The following is a 24650-nucleotide window of genomic DNA, read 5'->3' on the forward strand; positions in this document are numbered from 1 at the left end:
ATCAGGTGAATTTTTACCAAAACTGGGTGATGTTTTTCTGACACCAATTATATGATGTCATTTTTAATACTTACAGCAACTCTCTAACCCAGCTGGATATCCATTTAATTTGATTTTGATATTGTCCACCTTGAGTTAATATCTGAATCCACGAGCTCAAAGTCTGCATCCCACAAGGTTGTTCCTACATCAAAAACATGTTGCAAACGTGTTGCCCTGGATACACATACCCGTCACATTGCCTGTAACCCAAAGGTTCTACAGCTTTGGCTATCAGGTACAAATTTACTGGTGTTTTCTCTAAAGGATACTGCTCAGAGGCAGATGTGGAAGAGGCATTGGGGCAGGTGTTGAGGGAGGAGTTACCCTGCTCCTCAGGACATGCTATACTTCCTTCCATGCACTCATGTGTGTGCGCTCACCTGGGATGTCACTGCACTTCATACAGAAGTTTTTCTCCCTCAGTCTCCAATCTCATCTCCCAACTCTGGACTTGAAGATGAGATGGAGTTTGTCATCTCTGCTCTCTAATCAGGCAGTCTGGCTTTCTTCTTGAAACTGTGAAAGGAGATCCAACCCCAAAGCTGTTAAATTGGCATAAACTTAGATATGGTCCAAAGGATGATTTTAGCAAAAGATATTCCTGTCACTCAGTAAGTTTCAAAAGTTTAAAGAGCTCTATACAAAGAAAACTAAATATATTTCTCATTACATTGCAATATATTTTGAAAGGAAACAAAACTATTTTCGTTCTAAAAGATTTTTACTTTTTGAGAATTTCATGCATTAGTATTGTGTATTTATATCATTTCAAATTCTAACTCCTCCAACGTTTCCTGTGTCCTTATCCACTCCTCTTCAAATGATTGACCACTTATACTTTAATTATTACAAATACACAGACATACCAAAGAGACAGGGAGAGTGAAGGAGCGGGAGAGGGAGGGGACACACATATACAAACCTTACAAGGTTCCATTCATTGTTGCCCGTATGTATATGTGTGTTTAGGGCTGACCACAGGAGATTTGGTAACCTATCAGGTGGCTGTTGCTTGGAGAAGATTGAGTTTTCTCTACTTAGAATGGGGCTTTGTGAGATTTCCCCATCTATGATGGCATGTGAGTGAGTGGTGTAAATATGTCTGCTCTGTCTTCTGTGGTGTTCCATGAGCCTTAGATCTAAGGATTGTGTTGTAGGTGAATCAGTTGGGGTTAGGAACACTGCATTTTGGCTGGTTTCTCTAGTGATCTCTGTCTACTTCATAAAGAAGGTTATTTGATGAAGGATGAGAGCTACACTTATCTTTGAGTATAAGTATTTAGAATGCAACTAGAAAGGGTGCCAGTTTAGACAAGTGGCAGTGGTAGGTTCTTCTTTAGGGTCCACTATCTCCTAGCCATTGGGTAGCTGGCTAGATTTACAGTACCAGGTATGATTTTCCTCCTATTGAATTAGTCTAATTAGAGAGCCTGTGGTTACTCCCTAGATATGAGTGCCACTATTTTACCTTCAGGGCTATCTTGCCTTGCTGGTTATTGTTGTGGTTCCCAGGCTCTAAAGCTGGGTAGGACTATTGACTGCTTTTAGTTCTTGGTAGTTTTCATAGCACCTTCATATATTATGAGAGCTAGGCATTAAAGAGACAGCTTCCAGGCTGCTTCTGTCTCAATTCCTCTAAGTCCCATGTCCAACCAAAGTGTGTGGTATCTTCAGAATTAAATTTTACCTTCAAGTTCTTGGAGGCAACCAAGAGCAACATCAATAATCTATATTGTTTTGAGCATTCTTAGACTCCTTTGACAAAGAACTGAAAGAGAAGATATTTCACCTGCTCTGTCCATCCCTGTTTTTCATGCCATGTACACACATACAACACAAACACACACACAAACACACACACACACACACACACACCAAATTTAAATAAAAGTTCCCTGAAAACTCAAGACATGTTTATAGAGGGCCCAAGTGTTGGATTGTATAAGGGTCTGCACAATGGTATATGACATAATTCTATATTACCACCTTCCCTTTCCCTCTGTCACCTTACAACCCACACACTCTTCATTCTATGGCTGTAAAGGTATATCTCTCTTTGGTTCATTCATGTGGTTTCTCAGGGGCTGCCATATTGAAAGGTTGCTAAATGCTCTCGATGAAGAGATATGCCTTGGGCTTCTATCCCCATTGACCCAAGATCTAAGTGGCAGGAAACGATTTGAGAACGCACATCCATTTCTTGTAAAGCCTGACTGTAAAAATCTCATTCTACATTTTTTTCTAGGAAGTTCCCCATAGGCTCCTATGTTGTGTTAGTGTTCCCTACTACACCCCTCATGCTTTTTATACCCTTGTTTGTACCTCAGGTATTGGACATGCTGTAGCCTATATCATGTAGTGTTCTATAAAGTGAAAATATTGTTTTCTAAATCTATCATTTGTTGCTTGCCTATAAGAACTGCATGATTTTGCCCTGCTACTGAAAGCATGGCTTCATTTTATCCTAATTTTATCATGAGGGGATGTGTACACATGGGGATTTGCAGCGCAGAGAAGATAATTGAGCCTCCTGCATTCTCATAGTCCAGGTGTATCTGGTTCTAAGGTTTCTTGTAGCCATTCCTCCTCACTACTTGCTAGGTCAGGTTGGTTTCCACATTAGAGAAAAGGAGCATGCACAGACCAGCACCTTCAGAGACTGCATCCAGTCTGAGTTGTTATGGCTGAAGGTTTGTAGTACAGAGACATTGCTTTAGAAGAACCAATCCTGAGGCAGTCAGAGATTTCTTCTATGTCACCACATTGACAAGCTTGGATTGTGGTGAGGCAGAAGGCACACATACAGGGCTGATCAGGCAGACTAGTAGTGATGTCACCTGCCACAAAGCAATGGAACACCCACAGTTGAATGTGCCCAGAAGCTAGGAGATGTGGGGAAAGATGGGAGGTGTGAGGCAGCTCTGATATGCTACTGTTAAGTGGTCTTATGTTTGAACAACCAGATGATCTTATTCCCTGACATCCCCACTCATCTGCCTATTATGTCATCAGGCTTAGGAGATGGGTCCTTTCTGTCATTGCCAGTGTGCCTTCAAGGGTCGTTCTTGGAACCCCAGCCCTTATGGGTACAATACTGGTCACCGTGATTAACTCAGAGCAACATTCCAGGGTTAAGAATAAGATGGAAGTGCTTTGACACGGAATCAGGGGAGAGAACAGAACCAAGAACATCCAGATGGATCAGGCTGTTACAAACATGGTTCAGCAAACCACTTGAATGAGCCAGAACTTCCCCAGTGTTTCACCTCCCCTCATTAATCTCAGCAGCTTTGGACCCTACAGGACAGATGTTGATGTTCCAGTAATGCTGCTGCATGCTGAGCTAATTTAACATCCTTGTTTGCTGAGGTCCCAGTTGTGAGTAGCGTTGTTCTCTGACTTTAAATTACTCCACTTCTGAAGTAGACTTTTAGAACACTGTGGGTTCTCCAGGGAACCTTTGAGACCTGTCCATGGATTTGTGTTGCCAGAATCAGTAGCTGTAGACCCACAACATTCATCAGTATATTCCAAGTCAAGTAGCTCTAACAATTTTGTTCCTTCCACTTGAGTATTGTTTCATAACTTTACGACAAACACAATTGGTCAGAAATCAAATGGTGATTGCTATACAACTGAAGCATTTATATGTCTCTTAGCATAAATATGTGGAAAAGCTTCAGGGCACAAATGAGAATGTGTTTGATTATGGGGGGCATTCTGGTTCTAGATGAAGATATAGCACTCCAAACCTTCCTAAATCCTGGAAAGTCTGGATCTTGACTCATGGATGTCAGTAGCAACACTTTAGAGGTGATGGGTCCTTGGCTGCCAGGCCTGGAATCTAAGGCTGATTGCCTGTCAGTAGTGGGAGGACTCTATGGTAATATCTCTGCCATCTTGGTCCTGGGAATGGTACCCAATTATCAGAGAAAGGACTGTAGGTCTTTCTGGTGTTGGAGATCACTCAGAAAGGCCTGACCCTAAGTTGCTGAACTCATCACTGTACTCATGATTGCTCCTAAGTCCTCATCCCTATATCTGTGTTCTGCTGCTGAGGTTCAGGGTTTGAGGCATCAGCTTGTAGTATCAAAAGCACTGTCTATAAGAAAAAAAATAAAAAAATAAAATTTAAGTGTGCCCTCAGAAGTTCTGAGAGGTTCTGCCTTATGAAAACAAATGGCTGGCATTTCTATAGTTTGGTTTTGATTCCAATTGTAATAAATGATTTTTTTTTTCAAAATGCCCTTTCAGAGAAAACTTGGAAAGCAGAACCATTATTTATTTGGCTAGAAGTAACCAGTCCATTGGGGGAGGAGAAGCCTAAGGCTAGAGGTGTGCAGTGAGTTGGAATTGCCTTTAATGCCATCATACAAACGTGGTCATGGTGACAGCAGGTCCCCAAATGCGATTTGTTATGCTAGTCTGGATCGTTTTAGAAGGGATTATTTAATTCCCATATTCCTCACACTTTATAAATAACAACTAAATCATGGAATGATGTCTGAACTCTTTTTGACTTTGAGCTTTCCTGATAATTTCTTACAAGAAAAAGAAGTAAGCTGGGGAAGAAATTGCCACTAATTCTCCATCTTTGTCAGTCTTGGACAGATCACTATTTGCAGTGGAACATGTCTGAGTACCCCGGAGTGAAAAATGTTCGTTTTCCAGATGGCCAGATATGGAAACCAGACATTCTCCTCTATAACAGGTAAGCACGCCTGACAGATGGGCAATGATCTTCACTTGCATGCATGTGGCGATAAACCATATTTGAGTATTTTACAGGAAAGCTGGCTGTGTTATCTTTAATTTGGAATCATTGCTCCTTTTGAGGCTTCCAAGTGGGCAGATCTCTGGGAAGCTGCTCTGTCCCTCTGCTGGTATTTTCATCTAAGTTCAGGTTGTCTCACCCACTGCCAGAGATTCTCCATCTAAAGGGCTGTGCTCTAGATGCATAAGATTGTTCCCCATTTATAGGAATATGAAGCACTCTTAAAGCAGTGCCTTTGCTATCTCTGAATGGCCACTATCATAGTACACAGCAGAAGGTGCCAGACCACATGTGCATTGGAGAAGACAGTTTAGACCTAGGTTCTTATCTAACTTGTTCCCCATTGTACACCGTATGTCTGTTGCATTTTGACCAAGATCGGCAGAACATGCTTCTCAGAGAAACATGTTCACAGGCTAAAGAAGATCTCTAAGAGTCAGGTAATATGGATGACAGCTATGTTTTTATATTAGAGGCAAAAAAATAAAGGGATTCATTTCTAATTCAAGAATATGTGATTTGCAGACAAGAGGCCAAAAAGAGGTACGTTTTAGGCAGGTTTAAATTCTAAAAGTAGCAAATTCCTTGTCATGGCCATGTAGAATTAGTAAGGGAGCTACGAACATCTCTATCCTAAACAGAATGACCAGTATGATGTCATGCAAAGGGGAAGGTCCTGGAAGATCATTGTTTCTTCGCTCCTGTCTTTGGACCAGGTTTTCCTGACTCAGAGTACTGTGACTGTCCACCACTGCTCAGTGACCCCTCAGAGAACATCTAGGGCAGCTGATTTGTTTCACTTGTTACTTCCAAACCCTGGGCAGTTCACTTTCTTGTATTCACATTTAATTTCTTTCTGCCTTTCCCTTGGATGGCTGAATGTGCATCTAGGAGAAAAGCACCTTTTCATTTGCTACCACTGTCAGCTTCTTAAAGGAAGTGCAGGTAACTGAGCTCCTGGGATGTCCAAGGTCAGAATGACTCGTCCATCGCTGAATGGTTGAAACAACTGAACTTTGGGTCATCCATTTCCTGGAGACTGCACTGATATCCTGGGTCTGCTGTAGAACAGCATCACTGACCACTGTCTTAAACAGCAGACATTTGTGTGCTCATGATTTTGGAGGATAGATGAATGAGCTGTAGGTGTAGCCAGGCTTGGCTTCTGTATCTTTCTACCTGGATTGTAAGTATCAGCCTTCTCACTATGTCTGTACATTGTCTCCTGTGCTATCTGATATCCTAATGTCTTGCTAGAACACTAGTCTAGTGACCTTCTTAACTTTAAATACTATGCATGTGTGTGTGTTGGGCTCTTGATATATAGTAAAAGATAGCCAGGAACCCTTGACCTTCTTGCTTCTACTTTTTAAGTGCTGGGCTTCCAAGTATGCAACACCATACCTAACTCTTTAATTGACTCTCTTCTGGGCCTGTCTCTAAATACAGTCACATTTTCACGTACCAGGGTTTAGAATTTAAATGTAAAAATGTGTGGAGAAACAATTTAGGTTTGTAAGGAAGTTTCTGTAGTGCATGAAGCATACCTAGTGGCGTCCTCAGCAAAGGGGAGGCATTCAGCCCTAACATTCAGTGGTAGTTGTGTATTTATTTGTGGGAGGAACTCGATGTCACCTATCAATTAAAATTGTGTTTCATAGTTCCTGATGAGTTTTATCTGAAAGTATGACTGTGTTTTAATGTAGTAGAATTTCAATAATGAGGCAATGAGGGATGGTTTTATGGCTGTATGTAAGACTGTTAACTCTAAAGCATGAAGTGTTTGATGATCTCAAACTTCTGGCTAATTGAGAGTTACTAATTAGCCTATATAATTGATTTCAAGGATCGTGGATAGAACAACTTCCACCTGGCATACGGTACCAGGCTCTAGGAATGTGTCCCCTACAGAATACAAACCATAGTCTAGAACCCTGCTTACAGCTACCCTTGAGCAGCTTTCCTGTCGTCTTCTCCATGTGCCTGTTGATCACATCGACACTGTCCCTTGTGGAGCTCATAGGGGCCACCTCAATGTTTCCCTTGGTTGTTCTAAGCAACCAGTGTTATTGTTGGAATCTGAAATCCACTGGGAGGGGGCCCTTCAGCATATGCTCTCATCACTTTCTGCCCTCTGCCTTTGATTTCTGGTACCCTGTAACATGAACATCTGTCTTCTACCAGAAGCTCTGGAAACCAGAAGTTCTGTTCACTCTTTTGGGCCCAAACAGCCATGAAGTAAACCTTCTGAGACAATGAGCCAAAAGAAATAGCTCCTTCCTTAAGTTGTTTCAGGTCTTTTGTGCAGTCTATCAGAAAAGTAACTAATGCATTCTATTGTTCAGAGTAACTATTTTCACATACAAGTTCTGTGATAAATCAGCTGCTAGCTGTCTTTTATACCCAGAATGTAAAATTTGAACTTTATAGAGGCTTTTATTTAAGCCAGACATAGACAATTTGTGTCATTTTTTTTTCTATTGCTACAAAACAAACTACCTCAAACTGAGTGGATTAAAAATCACAGACTCTTACATTATTATTCTTTGTGATGCTTTGGCCTGACCAGACCAATCTGCTTACATGTCTGCTACATGTGGCATTGGAATACCACAGTTACTGGGGCTGAAGGACACACACTACTAGCCTGGGCTGTTAGCAGGGATGGCAGCCATGGCTAAGGACCACACCACCTTGGCTTTATTCTTCAGTCCTTTTCTCCAGTTTGATGGCTAGGGGTATTTTAAGAAGAAGTAAGTGGTGTGGGGGCTGCTCTGCATCTAAGACTGAACACAGAACTCCCATAGCAGCCACTCACTCCATTCTATTGTTCAGAGTAGACAGTAGCTCAGTCCATTCTTGTCCTTTTGTCCATAAATCTTCAAACGTGTAGAGTTTTACCCTTTTTCCTCTTTTGGTGTGTTATGGGTATTCCCCTGAGTTAACTCTCTGCCTCCCCTTCCTGCATACTCAAGAGAACCAGACTGATTTCACTTCCCTTGACTGTTCTCTACAAATTGTCCTTTTAGCTTCACATACGTAATGTAGCATGTATGTCACTCTCAATACATATACATACATACATATGTACACATACATACATATATACATACATACATACATATAATGTAGAAAAGGAGGGCAAAAGATAAATGAAATAAAGGAAAGAAATCACATTAGCAACTCAGTAAACAACTGAATGAGTCAAAATTCAACATCAGAGGTAGCAAGCACAGGCTTGTCTTCTGAAAATTCTTACTTTAAGTATTCTATACTAGGTGATTTTGAGGACGTCAAGCTTAATATTTTCTGTCTGTTTCAGGCAATCAGAATACTATGCTCAGCCCATAGATATACTGTGGTCCATCCACAGATGGATAAAGGTGTTGGGTCTGTTCCCAAAGAAAGAGGTTAAGATGTCATCATTCTTGGAGATAATGTTAGGGCATCTGGAGATGTCTTGCAACCATAGAGAATTTCTTGTTCCAGTTTGGTGTCTGAGTCCATGTGTATAACACTATGGTTTTGAGATCTAATGCATTTTTTCCATGATTTAAGAGGCTGGCTCACTGTAAAAACAGATATCTCTGCGCCATTTCTAGAATGGGCTGATACGTTTTCTTGATAGATGGGGAACCAGCGATGTGGTGCCAGCCAGCTGGATTACTGTGAGGAGAGGATGGGCATTAATAAGACTCTGCTTGATGCTGATTCTAGTAGTTTCTCCTTCACTTTATTCTGTTTCACTTAGGGCCGTCAACGCAAGGATTTTTCTGAATACAATCTATCTCAAAATGAGCTAGACAATTACAGATACCTTGTCACGGTTTCCCCTTTTTGGATGGCATTAAATGCCTTTCTGGTGTCAGTAGTCATTTCCCAAAAGGGAATTATGCATTGTAACATAGAAGTGGGCCCTGTAACTGCAAGCAAATGTCTTGGCTTTCCTAGGAATCTTCTTTCTGTAATTGCCTAGTAAGAGAAAATTTTAGTAATGGAAATTTTTAATGACTATATTTAAAGATGTGTTTGATAGCTCTGATTTTAGCAGCACTTGTGGTCAGATATCTCTTTCAGAGACTGTGAGACACTATGTTTGCACATCTGTAGGAAAATATCTTTCTTCCCATGTCCCTGGGACCCCTTAGTTGATGGCAAACATATAGATATGACTGTGTGCTCCAGCCTGTTATGGTATCTCATAGTGCTAACAGATTACATTATTGGGACAGAATGTTTCCCCCTGTGAAGAGTCTCCTATCCTTCTAGAATTAACTCAAGATTGGAACATCAGTGCATGTGGTTCATTAGGGAAGTAATGCCAAGAAGTCCTAGGCAGTCCTAGGCCAGCGTGATGGGAAAGGGTGGAGAAAGCAAGCATCAGTGTGGCAGCTGGGCTGTGCCCACTAGGAAATGTCATGGGCCTATCTCACATTGCTCTGAGAAACCTAGACCTAGGGTTTGTACAAAGCTACTAGCTCTTTTGAACCTATTAACAACTTGCCCCAGTACATGGACTGGAATGCCTCTGGAGAGGCAGCTGTCAAGACCTTGGATGAAGGAAATACAGTTGTCAATGTGCTTTTTCCAACTCTGTCCTAAAGGTCCACCCCACACCACCCAGCATTATTATAGACACAAACTCAGCTTCCAGTGGGGATCACAGGAGCAGAGTGAAGCATTGTGAACGGCAAGGAGGCTTCTTAGAATAGGCTTCTTAGAGTAGGCTGGGTGTTCTCAGGTAGGCAACGTGTACAAGAGAGGTAAGAGAGAACTGGAAGCCCAGGTCTATACCTTAATAGATGGTGCCTGTTCCATCATGGGCTAGAGTGTGTTCACAGAAGTTCCACATAGTTTCATAAGTGAAATGGGTTCTCAGGAAGTGACCATTTAGTGTTATGAGAATTCACACCTCTGAAATCATGGTACTTGGAAAGAACTGAGGTGGCTCCACTAGTGAACAAAGCCCTGGAGTCAGGGGTGGGCCCTGGTAGGGCCAAGGGCATGTCTCAGTAGTTACCAGGATAGTTCTGGGATGCAGGAGAAATCTCGTTGTTTTGCCACTGGGACTTTGAGAAGGAAGATTAGCATTATGGTGTTGGGAGTTTCTGCCTTATCAAATATTCCCATCTAATGGGGATAGTGCTCTTTCTAAACTGTGTGGGTAGGAAGCAGTGGAATATTTTTATAGAGGTGAAGGGAGCTAGTCAATCTATATTTGAATCTCCAGGCTCATTTTCCAAAAGGTCTATCATGGTGTTCCCTGGCGGCTGGTACTGTTTGCTTTTCATTTGTTGACTCGTTCAACCAATATTGAATGGAGGTCTCACACTGCCATTACACATTATGTGATAAACTGAGGATGCAGTGTTGTCAAACCAGATTAAGTCCCTGTCCTGTAGAGAAAGGTAGAGAGCATATGACAAACTGTAGATGCTCCCAGAAAAGCAGCAGGGATGGGGACAGTTGGATTGGAGTCAGAGTCAGGAGGGAAACTTTCGCAATAGTGTGTCCTATGGTGTCAAGGAGAGGGAAGATAGAGCAGTAGGGCAAAAGCCTGTCCATACTGTTCCTGAGAGATACACAAAGGTATTGGGCTGCATCTCTCCCTTGCCTCTGGGATGCCCCAGTGCTGCCAGCAAGCTGCTCACAGGAGGCAAAATACAGTCCATGATGCAGGTCCCACCCGCATTTCCCCCAGTGAAAAACGGTGGGATCCGGGTGTGGTTCCTTGCATCCTGTGTACCCAGATGCCACTGGGGACCTTGGAAAGTTGGGAACAAGAGTCTGTAGGTATGCACCAGGCAAGAAGGGGCTGAATCTCAGGACAGCATAGAATCTGATTTGGTTCTAAATGCAGAGAGGACATAGAGGCTGGAAGAGAGAAGGCCTTCTCCAGGAGATTTAGGTGAGGCTCTTTACAATGAAGGCCTTCACACCTTCTGCTCCCTACCCCCATGTCAATCCTTGATAAAGGAGATAGATGGTCCTTGCTTGTCCAAACTGCTTTATCTGATGGTGGATATGAATGCATGCATCTTACTCAAGGTGAACCAGGGATTAAATACCTTTTGTGCGAAGGAATGCCCAAGAAGGAAAGCTCATTGGCTAAACATTCAGGGCCTATCTAGATACATCATTACCACAGAGAACTCCAGGTTTTTATGCTATGTGTCTGATTGTCATGGTTCTCTCAGTATGGTGTCATAGTTACATGTTCTAGAGCAGGTCTTTGGCAGGGAGCTGGCCTCATGCCTACCATTCTCAATTCTGAGATTTCCCTGGGATTTAGGCTTACTCAACCTAGCCAATTCTTCTGTTTGGTGGGACAGTCCACTTGCCCCACATAAAGGAGGCTGATATACCCAGGATCTATTAATAATTACTCTTGGAGTGCTCCCAGAACCAGCTGGCTATCTGCTTCTGCAATGGACTGTGCCTGTTGCTGTCTGAATACTGTCAACTCTGGAGGCTCCGGAAAACTGATAGCAAAGCAAATGAGTGTAGTCCATGGGAAAGCATATGGATTCTGTGTGGTGAGTGACTTTTTCTCTTCACAGGTCAAGTGAGCCTTCCCGGATGGCTGTGCATGTTTCTCCTTTCTGGATGCACCTCAGAATTGTTTGCTATGCCTTGCTGTTCACTTGACAATGAATGACTCAAATGTCCTCTTTGACAAATGTCCCATTTATATTTGTGCAAGTATCATCATTTTTTTTTAAAAAAAGAAAAATGTATCTATTTTTATGACCCTGAGACAAGAACATGTCCCTGAATCTATTACAGGAATAAAAGGGACCTGCGTGGCCAAAAGAATTGGGTGGTAGGATCAGCAACTAGAGAGTGTTAGGAACAGGATGGAGAATGAGGACCCTGGGTTGGGAGCCTGACTCTGTGAGTGGAATGGGATTGGCTGAGCTTGTGTATGGAATTTCTGTTTTAGCTCTCATTTGCTCTGAATAATTTACAAGGGGTTTTTCATAGTTTCCTTCCCTCTTGCTGCCAACTGGTAGCCATCAGGTGACCTTGTGCAGAGGCTGCTCTGTGTTCTTCTGCACTGTACATATACCCTGCTCATGGCAGTGAGCCTATGTTACTTCTCTTGATTCTCTCAGTAACTTGGAAAAAAGGAAGGAGGCATGTTAGTGGCATTGCCACATGCCCCTGTGAGCCCAGCTAATTCAGATTGCCTGGAAGCTGCTGTATATGCCACCAGTACCTGTCACTATGTGACTCTTAGCACTGCCTACCATATTTTGCACCTTCTTTAAAAGTTCCAGTGGTGTCTGCTGAGCCAAAGTTGTCTTGACTTGTCACTTCAACACATTGGAGCCTAGTCCAGTCTTCTGGACACTTGCTTGGCACGAGGGCTTTTTGTCCTTCCTAGCCTATGAAGTTGGCATGCTTATACATACTTCTCAAGGGCAGAAACTTGTACACGGAGATGATTGGTCCTTTGCCTACAGTCACACAGCTAGCTCTTTGGTAGTATATCATCTGATTTACTACTGTTCATGCCTCTGGTCCTGTCTAAAAAGTATCTAAAAGTGCATGTTTTAGTGGATGTAAAGTTTAGAACTCCTGGGTTTTAAATTTGTATGAGTCAAGTTGCATAGTAGGGAGAATATTGATTATAATAATGTATGTTTAGCTTTTTTGTCATTGTAGCAATTAGTTACTTTTCTATTGCTGTAATAAGATGCCATGACCAAAGCAACTTATAGAAGACAAAGTTTATTTGAAGTTTACAGTTGCATAGGGTTAGAGTCCATGACCATCATGGCAGGATGCATGGTAGACGGCCAGCAGGCATGGTGCTTGGGCAGTAGCTGAGAATTCATACCTTAAGATAGAACCACAAGGTAGAAAGAGAGATCTACCTGGGAGTAAGTGCTTTTATGAAACTTCAAAGCCAGCCACCAGTAACATACCTGTGCCAACAAGGCCACATCTCTTAATCCTTCTCAAACAGATCCACCAACTGGGAACCAAGAATTCAAATACAGGAGACTATAGAAGCCATTCTCATTCAAACCATTACACACAAGTATACACAGTTTTTTTTAATATTTTTTTATTACGTATTTTCCTCAATTACATTTCCAATGCTGTCCCAAAAGTCCCCCATACCTCCAACCACTTCCCTACCTACCCATTCCCATTCTTTTGGCCCTGGCATTCCCCTGTATTGGGGCATATAAAGTTTGCAAGTCCAATGGGCCTCTCTTTCCAGTGATGGCCGACTAGGCCATCTTTCGATAAATATGCAGCTAGAGACAAGAGCTCCAGGGTACTGGTTAGTTCATCATGTTGTTCCCCCTATAGGGTTGCAGATCCCTTTAACTCCTTGGGTACTTTCTCTAGCTTCTCCATTGGGAGCCCTGTGATCCATCCAATAGCTGACTGTGAGCATCCACTTCTGTGTTTGCTAGGCCCTGGTATAGTCTCACAAGAGAGAGCTATATCTGGGTCCTTTCAGCAAAATCTTGCTAGTGTATGCAATGGTGTCAGCGTTTGGAAGCTGATTATGGGATGGATCCCTGGATATGGCAGTCTCTAGATGGTCCATCCTTTCATCACAGCTCCAAACAGTTTTTTTTTTTTTAAAAAAAAAGAACAGGTTTATTTAGGCTCATGGGATTGGAGGTTTCAGTCCATGACCAATGGGCGTCATTCTATTGGGCTTATGGTGGCCCACACACATCATGGTAATAACATGGAGAGAAACACGACATGCTGGGATCCCACTGTCCTTCTTTAGTGCATGTCACAGTACATAAAACAGTAGGACCCACCTTTTAAAAATGTCCATCTCCTCTCAGTAATACCACAAAGAATCCAACTAATGGGATTTTTTTGGGGGGGTATTTATATTCAAGCAAAAGCAGAGGCCTGTACATTTCAATGATGATAATGATGCTTACTCTGATTTTAACATTCTATAGTGTATACATGCATAACATAGTGCTTGTTACCATATAAATGTGTATGGTTTTGATGTACCATGTCAATATTGTAAGTAAAAGCAGAAAGTGTGCTCTTTCCTCTGAGCTGTGTGCATGTCTGCATCTTCCCTAGACAGTTTTGAGTGCCTTAGCTTTCCTCTCATTTTAGGAAAGGAGTGTTATCTCTTTCTGAGCTGCTATAAAATTTCCACACTCTTCTTGACTATCTCAGCATGCTTCTCTGTCTGGAGATGGGGATCTACTCTATTCCTGAGCTGGTGTGGAACTTCCACAACTGTCACTTCAAAATGAGTTTTGCTCTGTATTGAATGCCCGCCTTGTTTTTAACCCAAGCCCTAGATTAACTACTGCAGAAACATCCCTGTGGTGGAACTTAGGGTGAAAAATTCCATGTACCCTGTGAGAGTTTGAGCAGAATTTCCAGCAGAGGGGAAGCCACTCCCTTAATGACCAAAATGAGGCTGTCTTGGAAGTGGTATCAGGCCAGAATATTCTCTATGCCCCTGTACCCTAGAGCCCAAAAACTTATCATGCCCAAAAGTGTAGCTTTTTTGAGGTGATCTTTGGACACAGCAGTGGGATTGTGAAGTCTATATAATAAATGTTAGGAACTCAATGGGAAATTTTGTTTGTTTGTTTGTTTTTGTTTGTTTGTTTTTACATCATGAGCTGCCTAAGAGAAGAGGGGTGAGTAGCATAGGAAAGGATAAGATCAGCTGAATTTTGCACTGAGCCAGCTTGTGGGAGTATGTACACATTTCCACTGCTCCTCAAGAAGCAATCTATGCATCCATCACCCACAGGGAAGGTAAAGGGAGCTTTGAGCCACAGGGCTGCAGCTCCAGAGGAAAGAGGCTCCTCCACCTGTTTCCTCTTCAGCTGCACCGTTGGAGGTAGTGCAAGCTGATATGTCCTGGGTGCATTTCACACACTTGGGCATTTTACATTTCCTAGGTATTGTGAACAGACATGGCTGAGCGAGTGTATCTAGAGTAGGATTTTTGAGTCCTTTGAGCATATGCCAAGGAGGGCTACAGCTCAGATGTACAGTCAATCTACTTTTAGTCTTTTCAGAACTTTCCACACTAGTTTCAGTAGTGACTCTACCTTTCAAGTGCTCTCTCTGTAGGCTTCTTGTATGTTCATGGGCATCTCTTTCTTTAGGTTAGGGAAGTTTTCTATAATTTTGTTGAAGATATTTTACCAGCCCATTAAGTACAGAATCTTCAGTCTCTTCTATGCCTGTTATTCTTAGGTTTGGTCTTCTCATTGTGTCCTGGATTTTCTGGATGCTTTGTGTTAGGAGATTTTTGCCTTTTGCATTTTCTTTGACTGTTGTGTCAATGTTTTCTTTTCTTTTTTTATGTTTATAATCTTTTTTATTAGATATTTTCATTATTTACATTTCAAATGTTATTCCCTGTGGGAACTAAAAAGGGGCCTGGGAAAAGGGGGGAGGGATAGCCCACGCCCAGCCAGAGTTCCACCTATGCTCTGGAGACGTGGATGCAGGAGGGCTGCCAGACGCTTCCCACTCAGCCCCAGGTGGGCATCCAAGCCTCTGACCCACTCGACGGGAGGTGGATAAGGGTCAGCTCCAGAAACCAAAAGGGGCCCCCGGGGTTAGAGAGAGGGCATAGGGAAGAGAGGTTCCCACACAGGCGTGAGTGAGCACAGCGGACTTTGATGAGCAGAGACTGTCTATGGTTTTAGAGCTTTATTATAGAAAGGCAGGGGGAAAGAGAGAAGATAAAAGAGAGAGAGAGAGAGAGAGAGAGAGAGAGAGAGAGAGAGAGAGAGAGAGAGAAGAAAGACTAGAGAAAAAGAGAGAGTAAGCGAGTGAGAGGAGAGGAGAGAGGTGAGAGGAGTGAGAGAACAAGGAGGGGTCAAACAACCCCTTTTTATGGTATGCTGCTATCTTTTCTGTTGCTAGGTAACTGGGGAGGAGTTTAGCCTGAAGGTCAGAAGCTTGGGGCATTGCCTACTTGACTTTTAGCCATGCTTCTCTAGTGGGGGGTCTGGGGGGTGCTAACTTAGGCAGGAGCCAGAGTTCCAGGAGATGAGAGAACTCCTTCAGTCCCATGTAGATGAATTACCACTGGGTCTTGGGGTTCAGCATCTCAGCTCAACTGGAGACCAGCCTGTCTGTGCATAGCCCAATGCCTCACAATTCCCTTTCCTAGTTTCCCCTCAGAAAATCCCCTATCCTTTCCCCTCTCCCTCTGCTCCCCAACCCAGCCACTCCTGCTTCCTGGCCCAGGCATTCCCCTATGCTGAGGCATAGAACCTTCATATGACCAAGGGTCTCTCCTCCCATTGATGACTGACTAGGCCATCCTCTTCTACATATGCAGCTAGAGCCATGAGTCCCTCTGTGTGTTTTGTTTGATTAGTGGTTTAGTCCCAGGGAGCTCTGTTTTCTATGGTATCTTCTGTGCCTGAGATTCTTGTATTCTATTGTTGACTCCTGATGTCTTTCCTAGGTTTTCTAATTCCACGATTGTCTCCCTTTGTGATTTATTGTTTCTATTTCATTTTTAGATCCTGGATGGTTTTGTTCAATTCCTTCACCTGTTTGATTATGTTTTCCTGTAAGTCTTTAAGGGATTTTTGTGTTTTCACATTAAGAGCTTCTACCTGTTTACCTGTGCTCTCCTGTATTTCTTTTTTTTTAATTTTTAATATTTTTATTACATATTTTCCTCAATTACATTTCCAATGTTATCCCAAAAGTCCCCCATAGCGCCCCCCACTTCCCTACCCACCCATTCCCATTCTTTTGGCCCTGGCATTCCCCTATATTGGGGCATATAAAGTTTGCAAGTCCAATGGGCCTCTCTTTCCATTGATGGCCGACTAGACCATCTTTCGATACATATGCAGCTAGAGACAAGAGCTCCAGGGTTCTGGTTAGTACATCATGTTGTTCCAACAATAGGGTTGCAGATCCCTTTAGCTCCTTGGGTACTTTCTCTAGCTTCTCCATTGGGAGCCCTGTGATACATCCAATAGCTGACTGTGAACATCCACTCCTGTGTTTGCTAGGCCCCGGCATCGTCTCACAAGAGACAGCTATATTTGGGTCCTTTCAGCAAAATCTTGCTAGTGTATGCAATGGTGTCAGCGTTTAGAAGCTGCTTATGGGATGGATCCCTGGATACGGCAGTCTCTAAATGGTCCATCCTTTCATCACAGCTACGAACTTTGTCTCTTAACTCCTTCCCTGGGTGTTTTGTTCCCAATTCTAAGAAGGGGCACAGTGTCCACACTTTGGTCTTCATTCTTCTTGAGTTTCATGCATTTAGCAAATTGTATCTCATATCTTGGGTATCCTAAGTTTTGGGTTAATATCCACTTATCAGTGAATACATATTGTGTGAGTTCTTTTGTGATTGTGTTACTTCACTCAAGATGATGCCCTCCAGGTCCATCCATTTGGCTAGGAATTTCATAAATTCATTCTTTTTAATAGCTGAGTAGTACTCCATTGTGTAAATGTACCATAATTTCTGTATCCATTCCTCTGTTGAGGGACATCTGGGTTCTTTCCAGCTTCTGGCTATTATAAATAGGGCTGCTATGAACATAGTGGAGCATGTGTCCTTTTTACCGGTTGGGACATCTTCTGGATATATGCCCAGGAGAGGTATTGCTGGATCCTCTGGTAGTACTATGTCCAATTTTCTGAGGAACCGTCAAACTGATTTCCAGAGTGGTTGTACAAGCTTGCAATCCCACCAACAATGGAGGAGTGTTCCTCTTTCTCCACATCCTCGCCAGCATCTGCTGTCACCTGAATTTTTGATCTTAGCCATTCTGACTTGTGTGAGGTGGAATCTCAGGGTTGTTTTGATTTGCATTTCCCTGATGATTAAGGATGTTGAACATTTTTTCAGGTGCTTCTCTGCCATTCGGTATTCCTCAGGTGAGAATTCTTTGTTCAGTTCTGAGCCCCATTTTTTAATGGGGTTATTTGACTTTCTGGAGTCCACCTTTTGAGTTCTTTATATATATTGTATATTAGTCCCTTATCTGATTTAGGATAGGTGAAGATCCTTTCCCAATCTGTTGGTGGTTTTTTTGTCTTATTGATGGTGTCTTTAACCTTGCAGAAGCTTTGCAGTTTCATTAGGTCCCACTTGTCAATTCTCGATCTTATAGCACAAGCCATTACTGTTCTATTCAGGAATTTTTCCCCTGTGCCCATATCTTCAAGGCTTTTCCCCACTTTCTCCTCTATAAGTTTCAGTGTCTCTGGTTTTATGTGAAGTTCCTTGATCCACTTAGACTTGACCTTAGTACAAGGAGATAGGAATGGATCGATTCGCATTCTTCTACATGTTAACAACCAGTTGTGCCAGCACCATTTGTTGAAAATGTTGTCTTTCTTCCACTGGATGTTTTTAGCTCCCTTGTCGAAGATCAAGTGACCGTAGGTGTGTGGGTTCCTTTCTGGGTCTTCAATTCTATTCCATTGGTCTATTTGTCTGTCACTATACCAGTACCATGCAGTTTTTATCACAATTGCTCTGTAGTAGAGCTTTAGGTCCGGCATGGTGATTCCACCAGAGGTTCATTTATCCTTGAGAAGAGTTTTTGCTATCCTAGGTTTTTTGTTATTCCAGATGAATTTGCAGATTGCACTTTCTAATTCATTGAAGAATTGAGTTGGAATTTTGATGGGGATTGCATTGAATCTGTAGATTGCTTTTGGCAAGATAGGCATTTTTACAATGTTGATCCTGCCAATCCATGAGCATGGGAGATCTTTCCATCTTCTGAGATCTTCTATAATTTCTTTCTTCAGAGACTTGAAGTTTTTATTATACAGATCTTTCACTTCCTTAGTTAGAGTCACGCCAAGATATTTTATATTATTTGTGACTATTGAGAAGGGTGTTGTTTCCCTAATTTCTTTCTCAGCCTGTTTATTCTTTGTGTAGAGAAAGGCCATTGATTTGTTTGAGTTAATTTTATATCCAGCTACTTCATCGAAGCTGTTTATCAGGCTTAGGAGTTCTCTGGTGGAATTTTTAGGGTCACTTATATATACTATCATATCATCTGCAAAAAGTGATATTTTGACTTCATCTTTTCCAATTTGTATCCCTTTGATCTCCTTTTGTTGTCGAATTGCTCTGGCTAGGACTTCAAGTACAATGTTGAATAGGTATGTAGAAAGTGGACAGCCTTGTCTAGTCCCTGATTTTAGAGGGATTGCTTCAAGCTTCTCACCATTTACTTTGATGTTGGCTACTGGTTCGCTGTAGATGGCTTTTATCATGTTTAGGTATGGGCCTTGAATTCCTGATCTTTCCAAGACTTTTATCATGAATGGGTGTTGGATCTTGTCAAATGCTTTTTCTGCATCTAACGAGATGACCATGTGGTTTTTGTCTTTGAGTTTGTTTATATACTGGATTACTTTGATGGATTTCCTTATATTGAACCATCCCTGCATCCCTGGGATGAAACCTACTTGGTCAGGATAGATGATTGTTTTGATGTGTTCTTGGATTCGGTTAGCAAGAACTTTATTGAGGATTTTTGCATCAATATTCATAAGGGTTATTGGTCTGAAGTTTTCTATCTTTGTTGGGTCTTTTTGTGGTTTAGGTATCAGAGTAATTGTGGCTTCATAGAATGAGTTGGGTAGAGTACCTTCTGTTTCTATTTTGTGGAATAGTTTGTGAAGAACTGGGATTAGATCTTCTTTGAAGGTCTGATAGAACTCTGCACTAAACCCATCTGGTCCTGGGCTTTTTTTAGTTGGGAGACTATTAATGACTGCTTCTATTTCTTTGGGGGATATAGGGCTGTTTAGATCATTAACCTGATCTTGATTCAATTTTGGTACCTGGTATCTGTCTGTCTAGGAACTTCTCCATTTCATCCAGGTTCTCCAGTTTTGTTGAGTATAGCCTTTGGTAGAAGGATCTGATGGTGTTTTGGATGTCTTCAGGATCTGTTGTTATGTCTCCTTTTTCATTTCTGATTTTGTTAATTAGGATGCTTTCCCTGTGCCCTCTAGTGAGTCTGGCTAAGGGTTTATCTATCTTGTTGATTTTCTCAAAGAACCAGCTCCTTGATTGGTTGATTCTTTGAATAGTTCTTCTTGTTTCCACTTGGTTGATTTTGCCCCTGAGTTTGATTATTTCCTGCCGTCTACTCCTCTTGGGTGAATTTGCTTCCTTTTGTTCTAGTGCTTTTAGGTGTGTTGTCAAGCTGCTAATGTGTGCTCTCTCTAGTTTCCTTTTGGAGGCACTCAGAGCTATGAGTTTTCCTCTTAGAAATGCTTTCGTTGCGTCCCATAAGTTTGGGTATGTTGTGGCTTCATTTTCATTGAACTCTAAAAAGTCCTTAATTTCTTTCTTTATTCCTTCCTTGACCAAGGTATCATTGAGAAGAGTGTTGTTCAGTTTCCATGTGAATGTTGGCTTTCCATTATGTATGTTGGTATTGAAGATCAGCCTTAGTCCATGGTGATCTGATAGGATGCATGGGACAATTTCAATATTTTTGTATCTGTTGAGGCCTGTTTTGTGACCAATTATGTGGTCAATTTTGGAGAAAGTACCATGAGGTGCTGAGAAGAAGGTATATCCTTTTGTTTTAGGATAGAATGTTCTGTAGATATCTGCCAGATCCATTTGATTCATAACTTCTGTTAGTTTCACTGTGTCCCTGTTTAGTTTCTGTTTCCACGATCTGTCCATTGGTGAAAGTGGTGTGTTGAAGTCTCCCACTATTGTTGTATTAGGTGCAATGTGTGCTTTGAGATTTACTAAAGTTTCTTTAATGAATGTGGCTGCCTTTGTATTTGGAGCATAGATATTCAGGATTGATAGTTCCTCTTGGAGGATTTTACCTTTGATGAGTATGAAGTGTCCCTCCTTGTCTTTTTTAATGACTTTGGGTTGGAAGTCAATCTTATCAGATATTAGAATGGCTACTCCAGCTTGTTTCTTCATACCATTCTCTTGGAAAATTGTTTTCCAGCCTTTCATTCTGAGGTAGTGTCTATCTTTTTCTCTGAGATGAGTTTCCTGTAAGCAGCAAAATGTTGGGTCTTGTTTGTGTAGCCAGTTTGTTAGACTATGTCTTTTTATCGGGGAGTTGAGTCCATTGATATTAAGAGATATTAAGGAAAAGTAATTGTTTTTTCCTGTTATTTTTGTTGTTAAAGTTGGCATTCTGTTCTTGTGGCTGTCTTCTTTTAGGTTTGTTGAGGGATTACCTTCTTGTTGTTTCTAGGGCGTGGTTCCTGTCCTTGTATTGGTTTTTTTCGGTTATTATCCTTTGAAGGGCTGGATTCGTGGAGAGATAATGTGTGAATTTGGTTTTGTCGTGGAATACTTTGGTTTCTCCATCTATGTTAATTGAGAGTTTGGCTGGGTATAGTAGCCTGGGCTGGAATTTGTTCTTTTAGTGTCTGTATAACATCCGTCCAGGATCTTCTGGCTTTCATAGTCTCTGGTGAGAAATCTGGTGTAATTCTGATAGGCTTGCCTTTATATGTTACTTGGTCTTTTTCCCTTACTGCTTTTAGTATTCTGTCTTTATTTAGAGCATTTGTTGTTCTGATTATTATGTGTCGGGAGGTATTTCTTTTCTGGTCCAGTCTATTTGGAGTTCTGTAGGCTTCTTGTATGTTCATGGGCATCTCTTTCTTTAGATTTGGGAAGTTTTCTTCTATAATTTTGTTGAAGATGTTTGCTGGTCCTTTGAGTTGAAAATCTTCATTCTCATCCACTCCTATTATCCGTAGGTTTGGTCTTCTCATTGTGTCCTGTATTTCTTGGATGCTTTCAGTTAGGATCTTTTTGCATTTTACATTTTCCTTGATTGTTGGGCCGATGTTCTCTATGGAATCTTCTGCACCTGAGATTCTCTCTTCCATCTCTTGTATTCTGTTGCTGATGCTGGTATCTATGGTTCCAGATTTCTTTCCTAGGGTTTCTATCTCCAGTGTTGCCTCATTTTGGGTTTTCTTTATTGTGTCTACTTCCCTTTTTAGGTCTAGTATGGTTTTGTTCATTTCCCTCATCTGTTTGGATGTGTTTTCCTGTTTTTCATTAAGGACTTCTACCTGTTTGATTAGGTAATCCTGTTTTTCTTTAAGGATTTGTAACTCTTTAGCAGTGTTCTCCTGCAATTCTTTAAGGGATTTTTGTGCTTCCTCTTTAATGTCTTCTACCTGTTTAGCAGTGTTCTCCTGTATTTCTTTAAGTGTGTTATTAAAGTCCTTCTTGAAGTCCTCTACCATCATCAGGAGATATGCTTTTAGATCCGTGTCTAGCTTTTCCGGTGTGTTGGCGTGCCCTGGACTGGGCGAAGTGGGAGTGCTGGGTTCTGATGAAGGTGAGTGGTCTTGGTTTCTGTTAGTAAGATTATTACGTTTACCTTTCGCCATCTGGTAATCTCTGGGGTTAGTTGTTGTCTTGTCACTGTTTAAAGATTGGAGCAGAAGCTGTGTTCCACTCACCAGCAGTATCAAAATCCTGTGGTGGGGGTCGTGGGTAGCTGGCGGGTGTCAGCCTACCCTGTGCTCTAGCTACACTGGTGCTGTTCCAGCCGGATGAGGCCTGTGGCCCTACTCAGGCCGGTTTCTGCTTCCCTAACTAATGCAGTCTCAGGTCCTGCGGGCAATTGGATTGGAGCAGGAGCTGTGTTCCACTCACCAGAAGTCTTAAGATTCTGTGGCAGGTGTTGTGGGTAGCTGGCGAGTGTCAGCCGACCCTGTGCCCTAGCTACCCTGGTGCTTTTCTGACCGGAAGAGGCTTGTGGCCCTACGTAGGCCGGATTTCTGCCTCCCCAACCAGAGCAGTCTCAGGTCCCGTGTGATTGGACTGGAGCAGAAGCTGTGTTCCACTCACCAGCAGTCTCAAAATCCTGTGGCGGGGGTCGTTGGTAGCTGGCGGGTGTCAGCCAACCCTGCGCTCTAGCTACACAGGTGCTGTTCAGGCCAGATGAGGCCTGTGGCCTTACTCAGGCCGGTTTCCGCTTCCCTAACTAATGCAGTCTCAGGTCCCGCGCGCAATTGGATTGGAGCAGAAGCTGTGTTCCACTCACCAGAAGTCTTAAGATCCTGTGGTGGGTGTTGTGGGTAGCTGGCGAGTGTCAGCCGACCCTGTGCCCTAGCTACCCCGGTGCTTTTCTGACCGGAAGAGCCTGTATTTCTTTAAGTGAGTTATTTATGTCCTTTTTAAAGTCCACTATCATAATCATGAGATGTGGTTTTTAAGTTCAAATCTTGCTTTTCCGGTGTATTGGGGTATCCAGGACTTACTGTGTTGGGAGAACTGGGTTCTGATGCTGCTAATTAGCCTTGGTTTCTGTTGCTTAGTGTCCTGCACTTTCCTCTTGCCATCTTGCTATCTCTGGTGTTATTGGTCTTGCTGATTCTGACTGGAGCTTTTCCGTCTTGTGGGCCCATGAGCCTGTTATGTTAGGTGTGTCAGCACTCCTGAGGAGACCAATTCTCTTGGCAGGATTTGGGTGTGAAGAACTGTGGGACAGCCTTACCTCTGGGGCACAGATGGAAACAGGAAGGATGCTGTCCCCAGATCTTCTGCTGTTCCTGTGCCCTGTGTGCTCCTGGTGGATCCTTCTTTGGACAGTTATTGGAGTGAAAGTGGTGATCTCACCTATGCCTTAGGAGTGAGAGCACTCCTGGGAGACCAGCTCTCTGAAAGGGATTTGGGTATAGAGGGCTGTGGGACACCCTTAGTTCTGGGGCGCAGATGAAGATTGTAAGGATCCTGTCCCAGGATGCACTCTTCTTTTTATTTTCCTTCCTTCCTTCCTTCCTTCCTTCCTTCCTTCCTTCCTTCCTTCCTTCCTTCCTTCCTCCCTCCCTCCCTCCCTCCCTCCCTCCCTCCCACCCTCCCTCCCACCCTCCCCTCCTCCTCCTCTTTCTTCTTCTCTCTCTCTCTCTCTCTTTCTTTCTTCCTCTTTTTTTAAGGGGTAATTTAAGAAGCATGGATTGCAGACTTTCTTCAGAATTCTGGTAGAATTCTGCTGTGGATCCATCTGGGTCTGGGTTTTTGTTCGTTTGTTTTGTCAGAAACATTATTACTGTTTAGCCTCCTTATCTGCTATGAGTCTGTTTATGTTGTTGATCTCCTCTTCATCAACCTTGGTGATTTAGATGAATTTCTAAATGTATCCACTTCTTACATTTTTAAACTTAATAGAATATAAGGTTTTAAATTATTGCCTGCTCATGTTCTGAATATATATATGGCATCTGTTGTGATTCTGTTCATTTGAGTCCTTTTTGTTGTTGTTAACTGAGCTAAAGGTCTATTGATTTTGTTTATATTCTTAAAGAACTAGCTCTTAGATAGTTGATTCTTTCTTTTGCTTTCTTTGTTTCTACTTCATTAGTTTCTGCTCCTATCTTTAATTTCTTCCTATCTTCCGGATTTGGGTTTTGTAGTGTTTGAATAGGAATGGCTCCCCAAGATTCAAGTGTTTGAATGCTTGGCCCATTAGGAGAACCACTAATAGGACGTATGACCTTGTTGAAGGAAGTATGTCACAGTGGGGGAAGGGTTTGAGGTTGTCTATGCTAAAATTATGTCCAGTATGGCACACAGTTTCCTTGCTGCTTGTAGATCAAGATGTTAAATTCTAAGCTCCATCTCCAGCACCATGTTGGCCTCTATGCTACCATGCTCTCCAGCATGATCATAATGGACTACACATCCAAAATTGTAAGCTAGCTCCAATTAAATGTTTTACCTTTTTGACTCATTCATCATAGACAACTCTTATACATGAATCACAAGATACAAAATCTCATTTTCTTTCAGTTACTCAATCTTCATGAGTTCATGTTTTTCCCAGAGTCTTCTGCTGTCGAT

General features: G+C 42.2%; 1 protein-coding gene across 2 annotated transcripts in view; it reads left to right on the top strand.

Annotated features, from left to right (window-relative positions):
* The window catches only part of Chrna7 (cholinergic receptor nicotinic alpha 7 subunit), a 128976-nt gene that overhangs the window by 62001 nt on the left and 42325 nt on the right, over positions 1 to 24650 (top strand). Inside the window, exons 2-3 of one of the 2 annotated variants that reach the window (XM_029479068.2) lie at positions 77 to 277; positions 4644 to 4753. In XM_029479068.2, the coding sequence (XP_029334928.1) occupies positions 4674 to 4753 (80 nt within the window). In that variant the 5' untranslated portion in view covers positions 77 to 277; positions 4644 to 4673. The remainder of the gene's footprint in view (positions 1 to 76; positions 278 to 4643; positions 4754 to 24650) is intronic. The other variant, XM_021167658.3, reaches the window with a different exon arrangement.

Source organism: Mus caroli, unplaced genomic scaffold, assembly GCF_978045245.1.
Source record: "Mus caroli unplaced genomic scaffold, Mus_caroli_1 scaffold_8, whole genome shotgun sequence".
Lineage (NCBI taxonomy): Eukaryota > Metazoa > Chordata > Mammalia > Rodentia > Muridae > Mus > Mus caroli.